General features: G+C 38.7%; 1 protein-coding gene across 2 annotated transcripts in view; it reads right to left on the bottom strand.

The window, feature by feature from the left end:
* Window positions 1–26720, bottom strand: part of SEC23A (SEC23 homolog A, COPII coat complex component) — a 67153-nt gene that overhangs the window by 9049 nt on the left and 31384 nt on the right. For both annotated transcript variants that reach the window (XM_053594101.1, XM_053594102.1), the window contains exons 13-18: window positions 24589–24695; window positions 17658–17811; window positions 10190–10267; window positions 7229–7390; window positions 4868–4954; window positions 3053–3208 (exon numbers count right to left, since the gene is read on the bottom strand). In XM_053594101.1, coding sequence (XP_053450076.1) covers window positions 3053–3208; window positions 4868–4954; window positions 7229–7390; window positions 10190–10267; window positions 17658–17811; window positions 24589–24695 — 744 coding nt within the window. The remainder of the gene's footprint in view (window positions 1–3052; window positions 3209–4867; window positions 4955–7228; window positions 7391–10189; window positions 10268–17657; window positions 17812–24588; window positions 24696–26720) is intronic.

Here is a 26720-nt window from a genome sequence, read left to right as displayed (position 1 = left end):
TATTTAATGTATTGGTAAAATTAATTTTATTAAATTAACTTCTTAAATGATTAGCTGAATTATCAAATGTTATAAATAATAAATGGACCCTCTTCTCTCCAAATCATAACTTCATAATAATATTCATAAATAACAAAGAAATTAAGTCCAAAACTCAGCATACAAAAATTAGGTATGTAACAATTATGACAAGGTGTGAAAATACTAGTTACTTGGTTTGAAACATTATCAGAAGTTTAAAAACCCCAAAAATGATAAAAATAAAAACCATGAAAATTAGCTCAGCACCCACAGCACAGTGGTTACAGCACAAGCCACATACACCAAGGGTGGCGAGGGTGGTGGGTTCAAACCCAGCCCAGGCCTGCTAAAGAGCTGCAACAAAAACATGACAGGGCATTGTGGTGGGCGCCTGGAGTCCCAGCTGCTTGGGAGGCTGAGGCAAGAGAACCTCTTGAGCCCAGGAGTTTGAGATTGCTGTGAGCTATGACACCACAGCACTCTACAGAGGGTGACATAGTAAGACTCTGTCTCAAAAAAAATACAAAAAAAGAAAAACAAAAAACATGAAAATCTATATGTAAATCTGTATTTTCTTTTTCTTGAAACAATGATTCTCAAACTTTTTTAGACCACAGGTCTAAAATGTTGAGACAAATAACCCAACATTTTACCCATCCACCCACTGTGGCTTATCATCAAGAAAATAGTAACCAGAATAAAAGAGGAAAATGGCAGTTCACATGGTCTGACATCAGTGAGAGAACTAGTCAAGTTTTTAATACATACTGGAAGAACACACACAGTAATATCTTTTAAAATTTAATATTATACAAATCTTTTTCGACTCTCGAAGTAATTACTTTAACACAACAATAGAGAGCACTGGCCCTGGAGTGAGAACACCAGATTCAAATCCCAGCTTCTCATTTACTGTTGCCCTGGCTGTAAGTAACCCAAGTCTCAGTTTTATTATCTGTAAATGGAAATAGTAATTGAATTCTTATGAGGATCAAATGAGATAATGCATGTAAACTACTTTGCAAATTTTCAATACATGACAGCTTCTATATAAATATGGTATAACCTTAATAATAATTGCTATCATTTCTAAATAACAGTTACTAATATTTGCAACCTATTTGTAATACTATGCTAGGAACTAGTAAATACAAAGCATGGTCTCTACCTTCAAGAAGCAAGTGAAGGGCCGGTGTGGTGGCTCACACCTATAATCCTAGCACTCTGGGAGGCTGAGGCAGGTGGATTACCTGAGCTCATGAGTTTGAGACCAGCCTGAGCTAGAGTGAGACCCCATCTCTAAAAATAGCCAGACATTGTGGTGGGCACCTGTAGTCCCAGCTACTCAGGAGGCTGAGGCAAGAGAATCGCTTGGGCCTAAGAATTGAGGTTGCGATAAGCTATGATGCCATAGCACTCTTCTGGCAACAAAATGAGACTCTGTCTCAAAAAAAAAGAAAAAAGAAAAAAAAAGCAAGTGAAGCAAACTTGTAATAACTTATAATTAGTGTTAATTAACAATTAACTCTGACAAGAATTACAAGGAAGAAATATTAAGAAGTATCTTATGAATATATATTGAGTCCTAATTTAGCCTTCTCAATGGCTCAAAGTGTCTACGATTGTATGAATCTATACATTAATCCTCATAACCCTAAAAACCACAGAACCTTTTTGATCAAATCATGATGCTTTTTCATTACATGACAATTCACTTTCGAGGAAACTGGGCCTGGCTGCAATAGCTCATGCCTGTAATCCCAGGACTTTGGGAGGCCAAGGTGGGAGGATCACTTGAGCCCAGGAGTTCAAGATCAGTCTGGGCAAAATAGTGAACCCCAATGTCTACAAAAAATTTTAAAAATAAACTGGGCATGGCCGAGTGGTGGCTCACACCTGTAATCCTAGCACTCTGGGGGACTGAGGCAGGTGGATTGCTTGAGCTCATGGGTTCAAGACCAGCCTGAACAAAAACGAGACCATGTCTCTACTAAAAAAACAGAAAATCTGAGGCAAGAAGATCACTTGAGCCCAAAGATTGAGGTTGCTGTGAGCTATGATGCCACAGTACTTTACCCAGGGCGACAGCTTGAAACTCAAAAATAAATAAATAAATAAATAAATAAGCAAGCTGGGCATGGTAGCAAGCACCTATAATCTTAGCTACTTGGGAAGCTGAGCCAGAGGACTGCCCAGTAGCTGGAGGTTATAGTGAGCTATGAAGGTGCCACTGCACACAGTGTGGACAACACAGTAAAACTCTTGTTTCTTTAAAATAAAAGACTAAGGCTAGGTACAGTGGCTCACACCTGTCATCCTAGCACTCTGGAAGGCCAAGGTGGGAGGATCCCTCTCAGGAGTTGGGAGACAAGCCTGAGCAAAAGCAAGACCCTGTCTCTACTCAAAATAGAGAAAACTGAGTGTTGTGGTGGACACCTATAGTCTCAGCTACTCAGGAGAATAAGGAAAGAAGATCACTTAAACCCAGGAGTTTGAGGTTGCTATGTGCTAGGCTGAGGCCATAGCACTCTAGCCTGGGACAACAGGGTGAGACTCTGTCTCAAAAATGTACATATAAATTAATAATAAAAATATTTTCTAGAAAACTAGAATGATATAATGAAGAAAATGGAAAAAAGTTATCACAAATTTCATACTTTATAGACTTTATCAGTAAATAAACAGCTTTAAGAAACTTAAAACCTACCAAGAAACACACACACACAGGCTCAGCACCTGTAGCTCAGCAGGTAGGGCGCCAGCCACATACACTGGAGCTGACAGGTTCGAATCCAGCCTGGGCCTGCCAAACAACAGTGACAACTACAACAAAAAAATAGCCAGGCATTGAGGCAGGCGCCCGTAGTCCCAGCTACTTGGGAGGCTGAGGCAAGAGAATCACTTAAGCTCAACAGTTTGTGGCTGCTGTGAGCTATGATGCCACAGCACTCTACCGAGGGCAACATAGTGACTCTGTCTCCAAAAAAAAGAAAGAAAGAAACACACACACAGGCAAATGAACACTACTTACCTGGCTGCCCCCATGTTCAGTGTCAATGTATCTCGGCATTGGAAACCTGGAGTGAAGAATCTCCTGTGCATCATCCACTGGAGCTTGCAGAAGGTGGCGGAAATTTTCATATTCTGGCATGTCCTGGTATCCCGACTTCCGCCACTGCGCTATGGTCTAATTTTGAAAAAATAAAGGAAATTATTTTAAATCTCTTGCCCATCTAAAGATCTTAAAAGAAGAAATTTTTTGATTAATTTTGCTTTTAAGCAAAGTTTTTGAATTTTCAGGAAGAAAATCATAGAATGTTGTTCTATTATGTCAATTTTTTAAGTTACAAATACTAATTTCAGTAGAACACATATTCTTAAGTAAACAAATGCAATATTAGGATATTTCTTGTCTTTGAAAGAAAAATGAAATAATACTTACGTAAGCCAGAAAATTTTTAAAACATTATGAAATGAATGTTAGCTAAAAGCTGTCTACTGAAGTTTATGGTATGTGAGGAAGGGGAATTTTTTACAAGAGATTCCCCAGAGACTTCAAAATTAACCAACCTTCACCAATTGTGAAGTCTTTACCAATGAAATCACATTCTGTCAAGACATATAAACAAAAAAACTTCAATAACAGCAGTAACATTAAAAAGAGCAGAAGAGCAACTGAACCAATTCTTTGACTGAGGTAAATGGCTCTAAAAACCATTAATTAAATCATTCAAAAATTTAAACCTGGTGTGGTTTCTAAGTTTGTTGAATCAGTCAATATGTGTATTTTTATAGCTATATACTTCTGCACTTCTGATTCTTCCTTTAAGGACATTAAAAAGCTATGTGAAAAAGAAAAAGTTACTGTAAAAATAAATGAAAAACAAAATACCAAGCGCAGTCAGTATTACAGTTATTATTCTTAAAGGGCATCAGAAACTGGCATCTATTAAAAATAATCAAAAAATAGTAATAATCAAATCTCTAAAAAGTTCTAGATAGTCACTATTTAAAAGGATATTTTGAGTAATATCTTTACTTTTATGGTGCAAATCTAAAATCATTTACAATTAATGTAAGTGGAAAAATAAATCAGGATAAGTTACTTAATACCAGACTATAAGCTTGAGAGCAGTCCTAAGATAAAAAGAGCCTCTTTATCTTCCAAACCATCTGGAGGACAGTGCTTTTTTATACAGAGGAAGCATTTAAATACTGGCTGAATGTATACATGCAGGAATGGATTTAGTTCTGTGAAATATCTGGGTTAAAGCCTAACATTCACATAACTATTCTGTTCTTTATCACCATTTATCATTCCACTTAAACAAAGTTATAAATTTTAATTCACTCATGCTTTAAATGAGTTTTCAAGATCACGTGGAACACTGTGATAAATAACTTTGTATAAGGAACATAAAATAATGAAAAGCCAGGCACTGATAAAGGCTGGATCTTTCCTTCTCAATGCTTTCATGTAAAATTTTCTCAAACATCTATGTCTATGTCAATGTTTCACTTTCACCTAAATAACCAGCGGTGCGTCAAATACAACTGTAGCCTAAAAATCTATACAAGGAAGAATCACATTTTATATGTATTTTATAAAACTAGAAATAGGGCGGCGCCTGTGGCTCAAAGGGGTAGGGCGCCAGCCCCATATGCCGGAGGTGGTGGGTTCAAATCCAGCCCTGGCGAAAAACTGCAAAAAAGAAAAAAAAACAAAAAAAAAACTAGAAATAAAAGTTTATCATAGATGAATCACAAGCCACATAATAAAGGGGGAAAAAACTTCCCTAAGTAAAAAGACTTTACGCACATAGCTTTAAGTGCTCGGAAATCTTACCTCACCGTGATAAATCAAAATCTGGAAGAATGTGTCCATGAGCAGAATACGATCTGCAAGAATGCTGCTGCTGTCCAGTAGAACCGGCTAACACACAGGAAACAAGAAGAAGAAGGAAAACGGAAAAGCGAATTACTTGAAAACACAAAATAGATCTTCCCAGGATCATTTTCTAAATTTTAAATTTATATTTTATTACTTAAAATCTCTTGCTATTATGAATTCTTACAATGAATTTTAATTTTTGGCTTGGTGCCCGTAGCACAGTAGTTAAGAGCACCAGCCACATACACTGAGGTTGCAGGTTTCAAACCCAGCCTGGGCCTGCTAAACAACAATGACAACTACAACCAAAAAATACCTGGGCGTTGGCTTGGCAGCTGTAGCACAGTGGTTATGGCCCAGCCCAGGCCAGCTAAACAACAATAACAACTGCAACAAAAAAATAGCCACGCCTTGTGGCGGGCTCTAGTAGCTACTTAGGAGGCTGAGGCAAGAGAATCGCTTAAGCCCAAAAGTTTGAGGTTGCTGTGAGCTGTAACGCCACAGCACTCCACTGAGGGTGACAGCTTGAAATTCTGTCTCAAAAAAAAAAAAAAAGAATTTTAATTTCCCAAGGACTCTCTTTAAACTGAGGTAACAAACAATTACAAAACAGAGTAAAATCAAGAGGAAATCCAGGTCACTTCTAATCATGAAGATAATGGCTCCATTGAGAGAAAGGTTCTGCTTGAGACAGAGCAGACTCAGAGAAATAGGAAAACAGTTCTGCACATGAAGTGAAGGGAGGAGCCTGGGCCAATAACATAAACAAATTCAGGTGTCACATGCACAAAGACCGTAATTAAATCTATGGGATTAGACTTCATCTCCTAGAGAAGGGAGGACAGGGAAGGCCAGGTGATGAGCCCCTGAGCATGCCAAACCTCAGAAGTCTGAAAAGGACAAGCCAGCAGAAGAGAACTGAGAAGCAACAGTGAGAGAGCAGAAAACCAGGCAGGTGTAGAAGGGTCCCAGAAGCCTTGAGTAAAAGGTTTTCAAAAGGTTTTACCTAGTCCTCACTAGGTAAATGCTGTTTAGAGCTCTGGCAAGAAGTAGGATATTGGTGGTCCTGATAAAGGGGGTTCAGAATAACGTTAGGGACAAAAGCCTGAGTAATACCGGTGGAGAAGAGAATGTGAGGCAACCAAGTATGAACAACAAATAACCATTCTGAGTTTAACTATGACCAGGAGCAGAGAAATAGGGTGGTACTTAGAGAAGATATGTTGTCTTGGTGGGTTTTTTGTCAGTCTCTTCTTTTAAAATGTGTGTTGTTTCTGTGTAAGGAGAACAATCCATATGAGCAGAAAGTGACGATGCAGGAGAGAAAGACAATTCCAAAATCAAAGCCTTAAGGAAATGAAACTAATGGCATTCATGGATTAAACGGAAAGACTGAAATTTAACAGGCGCAGCCACTAGGGATAGTAGGATTCTAATTTGCTTCTAAACACTATTCTACACTTTCCAGTGGTCTACAATGTACATGTATTACTCCGAAATGAGAATAAAAATGCTATTTCTAAAACTTTCTTCATTCAAAGAACTACAAGGCCAAAATATGTATCTAGAGCAGGCATCCTCAAACTTTTTAAACAGGGGGTCAATTCACTGTCCCTCAGACCGTTGGAGGGCCGGACTATAGTTTAAAAAAAAAACTATGAACAAATTCCTATGCACACTGTACATATCTTATTTTGAAGTAAAAAACAAAACAGGAACAAATATAATTCAGACTGCTTCATGTGGCCCACGGGCCGCAGTTTGAGGATGCCTGATCTAGACCAACATATTAAAAATATGTATTCTTCCAACCAGGAATGTACCTGTAGTCCTTAATTACTTGAGAGGCTGAGGCAGGAGGATTATTTGAGCCCAGAAAGTTCAAAACCAGCCTGAGCAGTACAGTATGACACTGTCTCAAAAAATATATTTTTCTCTAGAAATATCTGACCAATTACTTAAAAATTCGTCACAAAATAAAACATTCTACTCACTATTTTACAAAACAGTGAAAACAGCAACGTAAGAGATCATTAGTCAATACATATTATAAATATTCTCTTCCCAAGTAGCTGGGCCTACATGCATGCAGCACCATGCCCAGCTAATTTTTTTACTTTTTGTAGAGACCGGGGTCTCCCTATGCTGCTCAGACTGGTCTTGAACTCCTGACCTTAAGTGATCCTCCTGCCTTGACCTCACCAAGTGCTAGGATCACAGGTGTGAGCCATATGCCAGCCCTCAGCTGCTTCCACTTTTTTAATGCTACATATTGAAGTGACAGACCAATTTACTTTTTTCTTTTGCCCCTCTTACCTCTGGGGGTCCACTAAAAGAATATGCATACAGAATAGGTTGAATCATGATTAGAGACTGGGTCAGATCTTGACGCATGAAGTGGTGACGATAATATGAACTCTCATCAGGACTATTGTTAAAAACTTGCAAGAAAGGAGATCTTCTTAAATGAAACATAAACTGCAAGATAAAACATGTGAGACAGGTTTTACTGGTTTTAATACTGTGACAGGAGTTTAATATTAACACAAGCATATGATTATGACAATTAACAGAATAAAACAATTTATAATAAGAACATTCCAAATTATATTTCTCAGAAAACAATCTTACTCATAATATCAGCTTCTAAAAAATGTAATTCTAGGCTCGGTGCTTACAGCTCAAGCAGCTAAGGCGCCAGCCACATACACCAGAGCTGGTGGGTTCGAATCCAGCCTGGGCCTGCCAAATAACAATGACAACTACAACCAAAAAATAGCTGGGTGTTGTGGCAGGCGCCTGTAGTCCCAGCTACTTGGGAGGCTGAGGGAAGAGAATCGTGTAAGCCCAGGAGGTGGAGGTTGCTGTGAGCTATGATACGGCACCTGTGGCTCAGTGGGTAGGGCACCGGCCCCATATACTGAGGGTGATGGGTTCAAACCCAGCCCCAGCCAAACTGCAACCAAAAAATAGCCAGGCGTTATGGCAGGCACCTGTAGTCCCAGCTACTCGGGAGGATGAGGTAAGAGAATCGCCTAAGCCAAGGAGTTGGAGGTTGTTGTGAGCTGTGACGCTACAGCACTCTACTGGGGGCGATAAAATGAGACTCTGTCTCCAAAAAAAAAATGTAATTCTACAATAATAAAAACAGAAAGTGAGGGGCGGTGCCTGTGGCTCAAGGAGTAGGGCGCCGGTCCCATATGCCAGAGGTGGCAGGTTCAAACCCAGCCCTGGCCAAAAAAAAAAAAACAAACAAAAGAAAAACAGAAAGTGAGAAGTGACTCAAAAGGAAAAAAATAGGGACAAAACCTCTTGCTCAAATCTAGGTTATACAGAGGCTAATGCCAGGCAGTAGTACATTATTGCTATTCTTGGTTTTTATTCCTCATCTTCTGACCACATCACTGGGCTTTTTTATTATTACTTTTTTAATTATTGTCACCACCAAAAGGTCTTCAGAGGACAAAAAAAAAAAAACTTTTTGAATAGCTTTCAAAAAATTGCACAAGAGGCCGGGCCCAGTGGCTCACGCCTGTAATCCCAGCACTCCCACACGGGTGAATTGCCTGAGCTCACAGGTTCAAGACCAGTCTGAGCCAGAGTGAGACTTCGCCTCAAAAATAGCCAGGCATTATGGCAGGCGCCTATAGTCCCAGCTACTTGGGAGGCTGAGGCAAAAGAAATCTCTTGAGCCCAAGAGTTAGAGGTTGCTATGAGCTTGACGCCACAGCATTCTACCAAAGGTGACAAAGTGAGACTCAGTCTAAAAAAAAAAAAAATGCACTGAGAAGGGTCTACATTGGCTTAAAAAAAATCTACATCCACATAATTTGTTAATATTTAAAGTTTTCACTCTCTAAGAAACATTCTCCAGACTTCATTTTACTACTCCTTTCACTTTTTCCCCCTCCACTCCTCACATTAAAGAGGTCAAAAGGGGGAGAGTTAGGCCTGAACAAAGGACACTTGCCTTGGGTCTCTGATGCAGTCAACAGGTTTAGCCTCAGGGTACTTCCATTTGTCTTGAGTCACTTATCTTAAATTCCCTCAGCCCTCCAGTCCCAGCTGCCTACTTACTGCTCCTGCCCGGACTCTCAACATTTCTATCCCTCCCAACAGAAAAACTATTTCTGGATCCTCTGCATCCTATTTCCAGCAGAGGGCAAAAGACGAGATGAGATACCCAAATGTCTCTGAAGATCTATATAACCCTAATGAGAAGGCTTAACGTAGGGAAAAAAAGAGCAACAAAGGAAAATCCTTATTTCTTTTCCTACTAGTTTCTGCCAGGAAAGTGAGCCCTGAAAATTTCCAAACCAGAATGGATTTTGGCTGCCTTAAGACAAATAAACCCTCCCTTTTCCAGAGTCTCCAAAACCTCACCAAGAGGTTGATGGAAGTCTCCCTCTATAATCATGAAGATCACAAATCCATAAAGGATCTTCAAAGAAACAGAGTAGCTCTGAAAAGATAGCTAAACCTTTAGACAAAGTTTTAAACTTTCATGGGAAAGTTTAAATTTCCCTATTTCAATATTAATCATCCTTCCAAGCTGAGCTAAAATGCCACCTCCTCTAAAAATGCATCAGACTCTCCATTTGGAAGGATGCCTTTGACTTTCCTTTCAATGTGATGCAGCTCTTGTAGCATTTCTCACTGTCTGTGCTGAGCTCTCCCTGTGTACTCAGGCCTCACACTTCAGACCGACAGAGCTCACTGTGAGTGGGATCCACGTCAGTCATCTTTATTCCCCTAAAGTTCCTTGCACACAGCAGTCTAAAAAAAGCTTTTAAAAATATCCATCAAATCAACAGAAGGATAGAGGGACAGATTCCTCTGCTCCAAGTGGAAAAGATTCTCTAAGATAAATCAAATTTGTTTCTTTTCTATTGACCTGGAATGGCCTCATAAAATTCTCAGGTGACGATAGCTTGTTGCAAGACTAGGTAACTTGTAAAATTACCTCAGAAGGAGTCCTACAGTTTGATGCCACTGTAAACAGATTCCCTTATATTGGAGAAAAGCTAAGGAGACTTTAATTCTACCCACTGTTCTAGTGTAAATCTCTTTCACCACAAATAAATGACTCTTTGCAAGGCTGAAATTACTATACACTTCTCATAGCATAATGTTAATTTCTTAACATTCTGAAAACTTAACCAAAAGAATAACCCAAATATAAGTCCTATAAGATAAAATAATAAAAGATAACAGGAAAAATTAGACTCAATGTGGCTGTCAACACAGGAAGACAATATGGACCTTTTATCTACTTACCTGTGGATAAAGGGAGAAAGTTTCTGAAAATCTGAAGGAACTTGGATCATCTTTATGATACTCTCCAAACTTCTGACACTAAATAAAATAAAATGTGTTAGTGATATATTTCTAAAATTATTTTATAGACTTACCAAGAGACTGATTAAAACTAAAGAAAAGCATTTAAATTTCAGAAACAATAGTCAGGTATTGTATCAGGCACCTGTAGTCCCCGCTACTAGGGAGGCTGAGTCCAAGAGTTTGAGGTTGCTGTGAGCTATGACGCCATAGCACTCTATCAAGGGGGACAACGTGAGACTCTGCCTCAAAAAATAATAATAATAAATAAATGAATAAATAAATTCCAGAAACAATATATTGATCTAATGCAATAACAACTCACCATAAAATGTTTGAATTTTTTTAACTAATGTTTCTGATAGCAAATGCTCTTAGATAATGACCCAAAAAGCTCAACATGTGCCCCTTAAGACTCTGCCTAAAGATGATAAAAGCCAATTGACAGAAAGATGTACCATCAAAATATAATAGTGGCTACACAAGTAAGTTGCTGGATAAAATTTGGTATGCCAGAAACAATTTATCAAAAAGGAGGGTTAGAGAGACCAAAAGGCAATCTGCTAAACAAAGTAAAAAACAAAAAGGCAGAAATTAGGAAAGGGAGTGTAAGGGAGACACCTACAGTAAGCCCTCTGTGATAATGTGGAGAATTAAGTGAGATCCCTCCATGAGACACTGCCCCGCGCGGTGACCAGCACTTACTAAGCACACAGACTGACAGCCTCCCCCCTGGGTGGGCAAAGTCTTTATAGTACTGATACAAATATTATACTTACTGGAAATTTTTCTTTTTCAAAATACTAACAGGGTTATAAGTGTTTTGGTACATGAATACCTTACTTAATGTTTAAGGCAGGGCTTTTGGTGAGGCAATGTTTATCGTAGTAGTTGCATATGAATCATGGGCAAAAATAACTAGCAAAATAATAAGCAAAAAGTTTTAAAATGTTCAAAGCAGGGCGGTGCCTGTGGCTCAAAGGAGTAGGGCGCTGGCCCCATATACCCGCCCCAGCCAAAAACTGAAAAAAAAAAAAAAAAAAAAAAAGTTCAAAGCAGTAAAGGACTTTCCGTCTTTCTATGCCTAGAATGTTAAACTGTACCATTTATGTATTTATCTGTGTACTACAGAACAGATCTTCTAAGAAAAACCATTTCAGAATCACAATTATGCAAGAATAAAAAAGATACGACTGTACTGCTAATCCTCAGAAAACAGACCCTGGATCTCGAATCGGAGTATTGCTGTTTTCAATGCCTCCTAATAATACTTCATTAATGAAATTTATGAATTACAACAATAATCTTCACTATACAATACAATAGCCACTAGCTATATGTGGGATTTTAAATTAATTAAAACTAAATAAAAATAGAAATCTAGTTCCTCAATTACACTAGCCATATTTCAATTGCTGAATAGTCACATGTGGACAGGAGTTCTGTAATGGACAAGGCAAACTATAAAACACTTCCATCAATGCAGAAAGTTCCCCTCAACAGTGCTAATCTTGAATATCAAGTATACTTGAAAAGATCTGGAATATCAAATGTAGTTAAAAGATTTTGTAAAAAAGTTAGTATGTTAGGCATTATTCAGAACTATCGAACACATTATATTAAATATATACATTTGAAATTGTGTCTAAAATTTTGCTAAGATAAAGCATCAGGAAAATCTGGTATTGTGATTAATAAGAGTATCAAAAAGATTGACTTCCATGCCTGGGTAGTTGAAGATGTCCAAAAGGCTAATTTCCAGAGCAGGATATATTTCATCTTTGGATACTTATGTCCAAAATTTTTGCTTTTTTTATAACACATTTCTCCATGTCATTAGTCTATTATTTATTCTTCTTTTTTTTTTTTTTTTGAGACAGAGTCTCAAGCTGTCACCCTTGGTAGAGTGCTGTGACGTCACAGCTCACAGTAACCTCTAACTCTTGGGCTTAAGCAGTTCTCTTGCCTCAGCCTCCCAAGTAGCTGGGACTACAAGGCGCCCACCACAATGCCTGGCTATTTTTTGTTGCAGTTGTAATTGCTGTTTAGCTAGCTTAGGCTGGGTTCGAACCTGCCAGCCATGGTGTATGTGGCTGGCACCATAACCACTGTAGTACAGGCACTGAGCCTATTTATTCTTCATTTTTAATAGCTACCTAGCATTCCACTTTATTGATATATACCATAACTATCTTAACCAACCTCCCATTATTGGCATTTGTTCTACTGTATCTTTAGGATAAATTTTTTTTTTTTTTTTTGAGACAGAGTCTCAAAGCTATCACCCTTGGTAGAGTGCTGTGGTGTCATAGCTCACAGCAACCACAAACTCTTGGGCTTAAGTGATTCTCTTGCCTCAGCCTACAGGCACCTGCCACAATGCCCAGCTATTTTTTGGTTGTAGTTGTCATAGTTGTTTGGCAGGCCCGGGCTGGATTCAAACTCGCCAGCTCCGGTATATGTGGCTGGCGTCCTAGCCGCTTGAGCTATAAGCAACGAGCCTAGGATAAATTCTTAAAAGAAGAATTTCAGAGTAAAAGGTAGTTTGTAAGTTTTTAATATAGTCACCAATTGCTTTCTATCTATAAAGTTTTTTACACAGACATTGATAAAAGTTATATAGATTCATTTACCAAACCTACAAACTAGGAACCTGCCTACTTCCCTGAATATTAGTCAATTCTAAGCATCCTGTTGTTCCAATTCTTTTTTTTTTTTCTTTTTGAGTCAGAAGTCTCACTTTGCAACCTCAGTAGAGTGCTATGGCGTCATAGATCACAGCAAACTCAAACTCTTGGGCTCAAGCGATCCTCTTGCCTCAGCCTCCAGAACACCTGGGACTACAGGTGCCTACCACAATGCCCAGCTATTTTCAGAGAAAAAGTTTCACTCCGCGCTCAAACTATCCACCTGCCTCGGCTGCCCAGACTGCTAGGATTACAGGGATAAGCCACTGCACCCAACCTCCTGTTTTTCTAATTTTTACCAGTTTAGTGGGTAAAAATTGTTGTCTTGTTCTGTCTTCCAACTTTTATTATATAAGGAAGATCGGTAACTTTTTCTTATGTTTACTGGCCACTTGTATTCCTTCTTTTGTTAATTCTTTGTTCATGATCTTTGCCCATTTTTTCCCAAATCTTACTAACTTGTAAGAACTCTTATATATGAAAATTTTCATGTTCTGTTATACATACAACAAATTTTGACATTCAATTCTGCTTATAGCATTTTGCCAATCAGATTTTGTTCCACTGTAATGTAATAAAAATTTTTTAACATTTTTCTTTAATGGCTCCTGCCTTGGGTTTTAGGTTGAAAATTCTTCCATATCCAGAGGTTAAATATGTATTAGCCTGTTTCTTGATATGGTCTATATTTACCACAGATAATACAAAATCAGTGTAATATACACATACATAAATTTCTAATCTTTGGTTTACATCTTTAAAAAATTTTCAACACCTATAAAATGCTCTAGAATCAATTACTGGAATCATGAGGTACAATCCTTATTTATAACTCAACTGAAACAGAAAAAAGAATAAAAAAGAAAACTGAAGCTTAAAGGAGGTATATCCCATCTCTACTCTGTGAGTTACTGGTAAGTAATATGACTGGACAGACAAAGCAATACCATTTTCTTGAGGAAAACAGCATCACTTGCAAGAAGGCTATCTCTTTCTTGAATTCCGTGATTACTTATGCACAGAGGCAGTCACATAAAAGGACCCTGAGGTCAATGCCTAACCTTTATAAGACAATGGAATTGACAAGAGTGGTATCTATAAAAACAGCAAAACTGCATTCTTTGGTCCTACCTGTTCAGCAAGAGAAAACATGGCTGGGGTAAAATTGGCAAGGAAAGTCCCCAGAGTGTGTAGTCCCAGCTACTCAGGAGGCTGAGGCAAGAGGATCACTTGAGCCCAAGAGTTTGATGTTACTATGAGCTATGATACCATGGCACTCTACCCAGGATAACAAAGTAAGACTGTTCTCAAAAAAAAAAAAAAAAAGAAGAAGAAGAAGAAGAAAAAAGCTCCAAGACTGTTAAACAAGACAGAAGATTTCCTGGTGCAAGTCTTATCAGGTGAAGTGTTCACCCATCATGGCTAGCAACACAAGCTAAACAGAGAATAACAATTAGCGATTGGTGGGTAAACCAAAGATCAAAGACGACAAAAACATCAGTTCTCAATTTTAAGTTGGGAGAAGATGTCATTCGAAAGAAAAGAACAGGAGTCAAAAAATGAAAGCCTCATGTAGTAGCATGTTCCCATAAGCTCCAGCTAGTAAAGGGACTGAGGCAGGAACATCGCTTGAGCCCAGAAGTTTGAGTCCACATCCTAGGCTTTAGTGAGACACATCTCAAAAAAAAAAGGGAACAGATACATGAAGTTAGATGCAAGACGTATCAGATAAGAGACTGAGAATGGAGGCAGAAAATCACGTGCTGATACCAGTATCTTACATGATGACGTGTAATAATGCACCTTCGTTACAGTACTATTCTAAGATAGCAACATGTTTTTGTACTAATTCTTCGTTGATAAATTTTCAGCTATTACAGTAACAGCAAGACAGGCAGTGCCCATAGCTCAGTGGGTAGGGCGCCCAGCCCATATACTGAGGGTGGCAGGTTAAAACCCGGCCCTGGCCAAACTGCAACAAAAAAAAATAGCCAGGCATTGGGCGGTGCCTGTGGCTCAGTCGGTAAGGCACCGACGCCATATACCGAGGCTGGCGGGTTCAAACCCAGCCCCGGCCAAACTGCAACCAAAAAATAGCCGGGCGTTGTGGCAGGCGCCTGTGGTCCCAGCTACTCGGGAGGCTGAGGCAAGAGAATCGCTTAAGCCCAGGAGTTGGAGGTTGCTGTGAGCTGTGTGAGGCCACGGCACTCTACCGAGGGCCATAAAGTGAGACTCTGTCTCTACAAAAAAAAAAAAAAAAAACATAGCCAGGCATTGTGGCAGGTGCCTGTAGTCCCAGCTACTGGGGAGGCTAAGGCAAGAGAATCACCTAAGCCCAAGAGCTGGAGGTTGCTATGAGCTGTGACACCACGGTACTCTACCAAGGGCGACAAAGTGAGACTCTGTCTCTAAAAAAAAAAAAGGCTGAGAAGGCAAGCTATTTAGAGCACAATTTATTACCCAGAAAAAAAAAAAAGGTCACACAGTTGGTGAGAACCTAATAATGCCAACATATAAAATTAGAGAAAGTAAAATGCTAAGGCAAGATACAGCTTGAGAAATTGAAAAAGTTCCATTTTGAAACAGTACAATAAGTCAAAATATTAATAGTTTGTATAATAAGCTGAAAAGTAAGTCTCTACATGTTGATGAGTTTCACCAATGCCATGTCATATTTCTATATGATAATGAAATTTAGAAAAACTCTTCTGCGCCAAAGAATTTTTTTGCTGCCCTGAAAAAAAAAAAGGTAAAAATGTATTTAATGTTTTATCTTGCTATCTAGAAACAAAAGATGCATCTTGAAAGAACTATGCTGGCATTTGAACTGGTGGTCCTAGTAGAGGATTAATGTCACTTGTCAAAAAAGACACACTAATATTGTCGTAACGATGTTTTCTTCACAGAAAAGTACTGGTGCCAAGAAACTTGGAGATGAAATGAAAAGAGTTCTGGATGATGTTATAAAAATGGCTAACTTTAGGGCAGCGCCTGTGGCTCAAGGAGTAGGGCGCCGGTCCCATATGCCAGAGGTGGCGGGTTCAAACCTAACCCCGGCCAAAAACCAAAAAAAAAAAAAAAAATGGCTAACTTTAATAAAGTACTCTAGGTCATAATGTAAGCAAAGGAATGGGGTGCTGGCATGTTAAAAACGCACGCAAATCAACATTACCAATAACTTCACTAGCACATACTTAAGAGAATCTAGAATCAGTAATCAAGACTTATTTATATTTTTGCATGTTAATATAATTTTTACACCCCTATTTCTTTCTTTAAAAGATGCTCATAAAACACCTCACTAAGAATGAAAGTAGAAAATTAAAAGCATAAAAATGAAAAAATATTATGCAGCCTTAAAGAAAGATGGAGACTTTACCTCTTTCATGTTTACATGGATGGAGTTGGAACATATTCTTAGTAAGTATCTCAAGAATGGAAGAAAAAGTATCCAATGTACTCAGACCTACTATGAAATTAATTTATGGCTTTCAAATGTAAGCTATAACCCAGTTGTAACCTAAGAATAGGAGGAAGGGGGAAAGGGAGGGAAGGGAGGGAGGGGGAAATGGGCAGAGGGAGGGTGATTGGTGGGATTACACCTGCAGTGCATCTTACAAGGGTATATGTGAAACTTAGTAAATGTAGAAGGTAAATGTCTTAACACAATAACTAAGAAAATGCCAGGAAGGCTATGTTAACCAGTGTGATGAAAATGTGTCAAACGGTCTATAAAACCAGTGTATGGTGCCCCATGATCCCATTAATGTACACAGCTATGATTTAATAATAAAAAAAAAGATATTCATCACCCCCCCCCAAAAAAAATGAAAAAATAAATGTGGAAAAAAGCAATAAAAACTGTTACAGTAATTCAGAATTAAATTTGGAACTAACCTCATACCAGCCAGTAAGAGTAAAAAAAATAGCCAGTCATGGTGGCTCACACTTGTAATTCCAGCACTCTGGGAGGCCAAGGTTGGTAGATCACTTGAGCTCACCAATTTGAGACAAGCCTGAGCAAGAGAGAGACCCCATTTCTGAAAAAAACAGTTGGGCATTGTGGCAGGCACCTGTAGTCCCAGCTGCTCAGCAGGCTGAGGCAAGAGGATCACGTGAGCCTAAGAGTTTGAGGTTGCTGTAAGCTATTACACCATGGCATTCTACTGAGGGCGAGAAAGTGAGATTCTGTCTCAAAAAAAAGAAAAAGAAAAAAAAGAAGAAAAATAGTAGATTAGATAACTATCACTCGTGTTAAGGAAAAATGGCAATCTAGTTTACTGGAATGGATAATGGATTCCACTACTCATTTCTGTGCTACTATCTCAGTAATGTGAATAGGAATCCCTCATACAGTATTCAGGTGTACTGTTAAGTACTTCCATGTAGATCACCTACAACAAACATTTAACACAAATGAAGAGAAAGACTTAGCAGGCTCGATGCCCATAGCACAATGGTTACAGCGCGGCCACATGCATGGAGGTTGGCGGGTTCGAGCCAGCTAAACAACAATGACAACTGCAACAAAAAAATAGCTGAGGATGGTGGCAGGCATGTGTAGTCCCAGCTACTTGGGAGGCTGAGGCAAGAGAATCACTTAAGCCCAAGAGTTTGGGGTTGCTGTGAGCTGTGATGCCACTGCACTCTACCGAGGGTGACGTAGTAAGACTCTGTCTCAAAAATAAAAAGACTTAGAAAACACAGTGTTTACTTCTTACCAGTCGAATGAGCTGTCTGTCCAGCCACCTAAGCACATCTGGCCCTTCTTCTGTTTCTGCTCTATATACTGCCAGCCGGGCCATAAGAATGGCTGCTGCTTCCTGGTCAAAAGATGCAGCGATGTTTTGGATTTGTGTTTGAGCATCTGCCCAGCTAAAAAACAATAAGAAAGTACAGAAATGCTGCTGAATTATTAAATTCACAATATCGGAGCTGGCTACCATACAAATTGAAATTTAAAAGATACAGAAAACTACTTCAACATTTCAAATTTCCAATATTAAACCAATCAACATGTTTAAAAAGATCACTAATACTAGTTTCAGTAGAGCATTCATTGTTTTGCAGAAAAACATAACCAAACCTAAAAAAATCTTCCAAGGTAATAGGCAGATCTCAAGTACACTTCTTAAAACATTAAGATTTTTACAAGTAAAAATAATAACATACATGTGTGTGGTGTATATGCACATAAATATACAAGTTTCTACATCAGACTTTAAAATTTTATTTCTTCAATTTTATAAAAGCAAAAATATGGAAATACAAAAAGAATAGTTTTCTCTCAGCCTAAGTAATTCTCATTAATTAAAATGGGAAAAATGAATCAGGTGTCAGAATTTTTTCCTAATTGGTCTTTAACTTGATCATTAGTAATAAAAAAACTATATAATTAAAATTACTTTGTATTCAGTTCTCTTCATGTTACTACACTGACTAAAACCAATTAAAAGTTAATAAGTAAAAGTTTCAGTCCAAGGGACTAATTTGATATTATATAAAAAACAGCAGTAATTTATTAAATTCACATATTCTATAAGTGCAATCCAGTCAAACTGATCCGAGGTAGCCCTAGCAATAGTTTTTATTTGTTTGTTTGTTTGTTTAATATTTCACAGACACATGAAACAAAGAAACTGGCAAGATTGGCACTACTTATGTCCTTCATAAAATAAACGCTAAACCAGTTTGACATGTGAGAATGATCACAACAAAATTCAAGCATTAACATGTTTAAAATTCTTCTTCCTTTCTCATCTACGTTTTTCTTTCAGTATTAGGTAAGTAAGTTTTACGTATTTTCTAAGTGGTTGACAAGTCTAAATCATCTCCATCCAGTGAAACAGTAAGAGGCAGAAAGGAGTGAAAATGAGTAAAAGAGACAGTTTTGTTTTGGGGGGGTTTTTTGAGACAGTCTCACTCTGTTCCTCTGGATACAGTGCCGTACTGTCACAGCTCACAGCAAGCTCAAACTCTTAGGCTTCAGGGATCCTCTTGCCTCAGCCTCTCCAGGCAGGACTACAGGCACCCACCACAATCCCCAGGTAGTTTTTTATTTTGAGTAGAGCCGGGGTCTTGCTCTTGCTCAGCATGGTCTTCAACTCCTGAGCTCAGGCAATCCACTTGCCTTGGTCTCCCAGAGTGCTAGGATTACAGGCATGAGACCCCATAATTTTGAAAGTTACTTTTAACACAATCTAAAAACTTAGTGATTACATAGATAGTTTAATTGCTGATTATTTAAATTTTAATTTTAAAAGAGTTTTTTGGGCAGCGCCTGTGGCTCAGTGAGTAGGGCGCCAGCCCCATATACAGAGGGTAGCAGGTTCAAACCTGGCCCCAGCCAAACTTCAACAAAACAAATAGCCAGGCGTTGTGCCGGGCACCTGTAGTCCCAGCTACCTAGGAGGCTGAGGCAAGAGAATCACTTAAGCCCAAGAGCTGGAGGTTTGCTGTGAGCTGTGACGCCACAGCACTCTACCGAGGGTGACAAAGTGAAAATAATAAAATAAAAATAAAAAATAAAATAAAATAAAATAATAAATAAATAAATAAATAGGGTGGCACCTGTGGTTCAGTGAGTAGGGCACTGGCCCCATACACCGAGGGTGGCAGATTCAAACCCAGCCCTGGCCAAACTGCAATAAAAAAATAAAATAAATAGGGGGCACCTGTGGTTCAGTAAGTAGGGCACTGGCCCCATATACCAAGGGTAGCAGGTTCAAACCCGGCCCCGGCCAAACTGCACCAGAAAAAAAATAGCTGGGCATTGTGGCAGGCACCTGAAGTCTCAGCTATTTGGGAGGCTGAGACAAGAGAATCGCCTAAGCCCAAGAGCTGGAGGTTGCTATGGGCTGTGACACCAAGGCACTGTACCGAGGGCGACAAAATGAGACTATCTCCAAAAAAATAAATAAATAAAATAAAATAAAATAATTTTTTAAAAAAGAGTTTTTCAAAGGGCCAGGCACTGTGGCTCCCACCCATAATCCCAGCACTCTGGGAAGCTGAGGCAAGTGGATTGCTTGAGCTCACAAGTTTGAGACCAGCCTGAGTAAAAATTGAGACCCCCATCTCTACTAAAAATATTTAAAAAAAAACTGAGACAGTAGGATCACTTGAGCCCATGAGTTTGAGGTTGCTGGGAGCTATGACGCCACAGCACTCTACCCAGGGAGAAAGCTTGAGACTCTGTCTCAAAAAAAAAAAAAAAAGAGTTTTTAAACCATTAAAATCAAAATTGTTTGAATCTATACTTTCTCAACTTGGATAACCATTATACTTAATTGTTTTAAAGTAAACTACAAAGGTGACTTTTTTTCTTCTGAAAATGTATGGTGTAATACATTAGCAAGTACACACTTGCAAATTTACTAATTATAACTTGATTAGCCATAAATTAAAATGTATAATCTTGGCCAGGCACAGTAGCTCACACCTGTAACCCTACCACTCTGGAAGGCGAAGGCAGATGGATTACGACAGAGTCTCACTTTATGGCCCTCGGTAGAGTGCCGTGGCCTCACACAGTTCACAGCAACCTCCAGCTCCTGGGCTTAGCGATTCTCTTGCCTCAGCCTCCCAAGTAGCTGGGACTACAGGCGCCCGCCACAACGCCCAGCTATTTTTTGTTGCAGTTTGGCTGGGGCCGGGTTTGAACCCACCACCCTCGGTATATGGGGCCGGCGCCTTACCGACTGAGCCACAGGCGCCGCCCTTACAGGGCTTTTTAACATGTAAAATCCGTCCTCTGTGTTTACAACACCCCTTCATGTGATTCTTGTATCTAATTTCAAACCAAACTCCAGAGATCAAAGTTATTTTCTATATGAAAAATAGAAAAACTCTCAGGAGCCCAAGTCCTTTATTTTCACATGATTTATTCCCCTAACGAACATTTGCCTAGGCTCCTAAAGCCATATTTCTAGTAGTAAAACAAAAAAGGAGCCTCAATTATTAAAAATGGCCAGGGTAGGGCAGCGCCTATGTCTCAGTGGGTAGGGCGCCGGCCCCAAATATGGAGGGCGGCAGGTTCGAACCCAACCCAGCCAAACTGTAACAAAAAATAGCCGGGCATTGTGGCGGGTACTTGTAGTCCCAGCTACTTGGGAGGCTGAGGCAACAGAATCGCCTAAGCCTAGGAGTTTGAGGTTGTTGTGAGCTTTGACGCCACAGCACTCTACCGAGAGCAATAAAGTGAGATTCTGTCTCTTAAAAAAAAAAAATGGTCAGGGTAAGTTAACCTAAAAAGATGGGTGCTTTGGTGAGACACAATGCTACAAAGGGTACTTTAACACAAATGATCCATGTATATCTTGTACAAATAGCTTCATAAATTCTGTACAAACTGAAATAGATAAACCCATGAAATTCCTCATAAGAAAGCTCCCCTTCTCTTGAAAGATCAACATGATTTTTTAAAACTTTCATTTTAAAAATATTTCAGGCTTGGCGTCTGTAGCTCAGTGAGTAGGGCGCCAGCCACATACACCAAGGCTGGTGGGTTCAAACCGGCCTGGGCCAGCTAAACAACAATGACAGCTGCAACCAAAAAAACAGCCAGGTGTTGTGACAGGCACCTGTAGTCCCAGCCACTCAGGAGGCTGAGGCAAGAGAATCACTTAAGCCCACGAGTTTGAGGTTGCTGTGAGCTGTGACGCCACAGCACTCTACCGAGGGCAAATAGTGAGACTCTGTCTCAAAAAAAAGTAAATAAAATGAAATAAAAATATTTCAAACATTGTAAGAAGAGTAGAATAAACTATGTACCTGTCACCTGCATAGCATTTTAACACATTTGTTTTATCTTTCTCCCTCCCTTTATACACATCTTTCTTTTGCTGAACATCTCAAGACTAAGTTGGTGTTATTATGACCCTCTGCCCTAAATATTTCAGTGTGTATCTCCTAAGAACAAAAAATTCTTATATAGCCTGATCAATTATCAAATTCATGAAATCTGACACTGACATACAATGCTATTTTCCTATATACAGAACACATTCAAATTTTCCCAATTATCGTCTATAGCAAATTTTTTTGTGACATAAGATTTTATCCAGAATCACACATTGGCTTTAGTGGTAATGTTTTTTTAGTACTCTTTAATCTGAACCAGTTACTCAGACTTCCTTTGCCTTTTAAGACATTTCTGAAGAGTGTAAGCCAGTAGCTTTATAAAAAAAGAAGTCCTTCATTTGTTTGCTTAAGCAAGTATGTTTGTTTTGTTCTGTTTGAGACAGAGTCTCACCATGTCACCCTCGGTAGAATGCCATGGCATCACAGCTCACAGCAACCTCAAACTCTTGAGCTTAAGCAATTCTCTGGGCTCAGCCTCCCAAGTAGCTGGGCTTTTGTTTTTTTCTTTTTTGAGACAGAGTCTTACTATGTCGCCTTAGTAGAGTGTCGTTGCGTCACAGCTAACAGCAACCTTAAACTCTTGGGCTTAAGCAATTCTCTTGCTTCACCCTCCCAAGTAGCTGGGACTACAGGTGCCTGCCACAACACCCGGCTATTTTCTTTAGATAGAGTCTAGCTCTTGCTCAGGCTGGTCTCGAACCTGGGAGCTCAGGCAATCCACCCATCTCAGCCTCCCAAGAGCTGGGAAAATAGACATGAGCCACTGCGCCCAGCCAAGCAAGTATGTTTTGAATGTTCAACTTAACTTAGTACACGTGTGAATGTTGAGGGACATAAATAACATTGACAACTTTGCCAACGATCAATATTTCCAAGTTCCTCATTTGAAATCTGAACAAATCAAAGAGATATTCAATGGACATTTTTTTCTTCAAAGGAATAATATAGTCCCTTAACATTATTCCAGGATGTTAAGTCAAAGCAAGACAGGAGAACAGGACACTAAATCTATGTACAACCCTGTGCTAAGTAAAAGATTTCCCCCAACACAGATAACATTCAGTTCAAATGCTGGGTTCATGTCCATCACTCAACAAAATATTTTCATAGTTTTTTAGGAATAAAGCTGAAGCTTAAATGCAGTTAAATGAAAGCTACAGTAGCCTTCAGTGTCCATTTTCTAGTCCATGCCTAAATTAAGTTTACCAATCAACACTTTCCCTATCCAGACTATCAAGTTCAAGACAAAAATAAAAATCAGAAGCCTGTTCACATCTAGACTCACCTCATCCAAGAATCTCTTCCCAACAGACTTCATTCCACAGTCATGTTCCCTTTGGTTTTTTTTTGTTTTGTTTTTTTTTTTTTTTGTAGAGACAGAGTCTCACTGTACCGCCCTTGGGTAGAGTGCCGTGGCGTCACACGGCTCACAGCAACCTCCAACTCTTGGGCTTACGCGATTCTCTTGCCTGAGCCTCCCGAGCAGCTGGGACTACAGGCGCGCGCCACAATGCCCGGCTATTTTTCTGTTGCAGTTTGGCCGGGGCTGGGTCCGAACCCGCCACCCTCGGCATATGGGGCCGGTGCCCTACTTACTGAGCCACAGGCGCCGCCCATGTTCCCTTTGTTTTATACTTCACAAATACTTACATATAGAAGGATATCAAAATAACTGAGAAATAATTCTTAATAGAAATAAAAGCACTAAATTCAGTTCAACTTGTCTCTGAAAATTCTGTACAAAGAACACATGACCAAAGGGGAGCAAAAAAACACATGACCAAATACACAGCTGATTCAGAGAATCTATCACATAGAAAGGAATAAGACAAGATAACTGTCGTGCCTAATTATTCCCTTTTGGAGACTCTGCCTATATCATCCAATTAGGACATGACTATGTTAAACAAAATAATACTCTACATAATCTTAACTATTATAGGCTTTATCTTTTGTGATCTCAACTAATACTAGTCAAAGTGTGGTATTCGAACCACTGCCAGTTTGCCATGAGGTAAGATAGAAATGGAGAACAAACATTTAGAAACTTTCCAAGCAATAGGACAAAACAATTTTACCATCTAATAAAGCTAATAATAAAAAATAGGCATTTGTGTTTTTGATGGCTTTTTGAAATTTCATTTTCTTAGTATTTTATTTTCATTGTATTTTAAAACAAAATTAAAAATTTTAATTTTAATAAAAATAAAATATGTCCCCAAAGGATTAGGGAAAAAAACACAACTGGTCCTTTACCATTGATAATTTGAAGACCAGTGGAAACTGCACCCTTATGTAACAGATGAAGTAGGTTCACATCTTTTGCATTCACACACTCCTAGTCCACAAAGCAGAAGCTGAATAAAGACTTAATAAATGAATTAAATGACTCATAAAACTTGAAAAAAAACTGAAAATTTTATCATTAATTAAGAATACTATTAATTATTGTGCCATATTATTATGTACATATGTAATGGATTTTATACGTATATATGATTACAGCCTATATAGGAAAATGTTTGATTTTTCTCCTGTACTCATAGGAATGAGGTAAATAAAAGAATATTTTGAAGAGTGTGTTTTAGGAATACTTTTTAAAATGGCTCTTACTGTCCTTAACAATGAATATTCTAGCAAATAAGCTGAGTTAGAAAGAAGGAAAACAATATTAATCATAAATTTTTGCTTGCTATAGTCATGAATGTCACCAAAATAAGAACCCAGTTTGGAAGCACAATCCATAATAGTTGGGGCATCAGAATTAAATCTCTAACAAATGTAACTTACTTCCTAGCAATGGTGGTCACTCGGATGCGTCTCTGCCCACTTGAATGCTGATACTGAGTCACAAACTGGATTGCACCACGCCCTCCTTGAGGAATTGGAGCATTATGCTGTGTAAAAATAATGGAGTAAAAGCTAAACAAAATCTGCCACGTTGCTGCCTTATAATCATTGACTACATATCCTGGCACTAACAAAATTAATTCTAAAATTGATTAGAAGGATGCTTGTTTCCAGTGCATGCAAATCAGTCACAATTTACCACATGGAAGGGGAAAATAATGAGGGATGAGAGGAGGAAGTCCTCCGAGGGAATCAATTTGTAAGTAATATACCAGAGGGACACAAAAGAACAAAGTAAAGGTAGAGTATAAAAAAATTAACAGATAAGAAAACTAAATGAAGCAATTTAAGCCTAACTGTACAGGCTGAGCACCCCTCATCCAAAATACTTGGGACCAGAAAGTGTCTTGGATTCTGGGTTTTTTGAATTTTGGAATATTTGCACTATACCAGCTAAGTGTTCCAAATCCAAACATCTGAAATCCAAAATGTTCCAATGAGCATTTCCTTTTAGTGCATGTTGGCACTTTAAAAGTTTCATATTTTGGGGGCAGCGCCTGTGGCTCGGTGAGTAGGGTGCCAGCCCCATATGCCAAGGATGGTGGGTTCGAACCAGGCCGCAGCCAAACTGCAACAACAACAACAACAAAAAGAAAAAATAGCCGGGCATTGTGGTGGGTGCCTATAGTCCCAGCTATTCGGGAGGCTGAGGCAAGAGAATCGCCTAAGCCTAAGAGCTGGAGGTTGCTGTGAGCTATGACACCATGGCACTCTACCGAGGGTGACAAAGTGAGGCTCTGTCTCTAACAAAAAAAAAAAAAAAAGTTTCATATTTTGAAGCATCTCAGATTCAGATTTTCAGATCTGGATATTCAATATGTAACTGAACAAAGAGAAATTGAGTTTAAGTCCTCCTCCCCTAGGTATCGATGATGAAAGAAGAACTTTAAGGAAAATAATTACATGATGAACAGATAACAAATAAAAGACTAATAATGTGCTGGGTGCGGTGGCTCGTGCATACAATTCTAGCACTCTGGGAGGCCAAGGCAGGTGGATCGCCTGAGCTCAGGAATTAGAGACCAGCCTCAGCAACAGCAAGACCTCATCTCTACTAAAAATAGAAAATTTAGTTGGGTATTTTAACAGGCGCCTATAGTCCCAGCTACTCAGGAGGCTGAGGCAAGAGGATCGCTTAAGCCCAAGAGTCTGAGGTTAATGTGAGCTATGACTCCACAGCACTCTACCCACGGTGACAGAGTGAGACTGTCTCAAAAAAAAAAAAAAAAAAGAAAAAGAAAAAAAGACTATTAAAAAGAAGAGACTAATGGTAATTTGTAATAATCATCATCAGAAAAGAGTAACAAGTAGTCAACAGGGAAACTTTATTCATTCCCTTTGACTTAGACATTCTTGCTTTGTTGTTTTACATTGTTTTGTTTTTGTCAATAAGAGGTACTATCATTATCATGAATTTTAATAGTTTAAAAAAAATATTATATTTACTGTCTTAGAAGGCTATTAATATCAGGCTGGGTGCAGTGGCTCATGCCTGTATTCCTAGCACTCTGAAGACCAAGGTGGGTGGATTGCTTGAGTTTGAGATCTGCCTGAGCAAGAATGAGACCCTGCCTCTACTCAAAATGAAAAACCAAAGCAAGAGGATCGCTTGAGCTCAAGAGTTTGGGGTTGCTATGAGCTATGATGCCACAGCACTTTAGCAAGGGTGACAACATAAGATTCTATCTCAAAAAAAAAAAAAAAACAAAACTCTGTGGTTCATTTATGCCTAATAACTATTAATAAATAGTTGATTTTGAAGTATTCCTTCTTTTTCTATTGTCTATAAGATTTGGCACGATCTGTTTTTTGAAATTATCTTTTACTTTTATTTATTAATATTAGTTGTCTATTTTTTTGAGACTTTGGGAAAAAATAGGAGGAATAAATAAGTCAGCAACTTATATCATTTTTAATGGAACTGATTACATCCTATAGCAGAAAATAATTTCCCAATATGATTACCTTTTGATCTGTTTCTATGAATTTTGATATAATAGACTTTCTATTAA

This window comes from Nycticebus coucang, chromosome 6 (assembly GCF_027406575.1).
Source record: "Nycticebus coucang isolate mNycCou1 chromosome 6, mNycCou1.pri, whole genome shotgun sequence".
Lineage (NCBI taxonomy): Eukaryota > Metazoa > Chordata > Mammalia > Primates > Lorisidae > Nycticebus > Nycticebus coucang.
The sequence above is the reverse complement of the archived record's forward strand: the minus strand, read 5'-3'. Positions and strand labels throughout refer to the sequence as shown.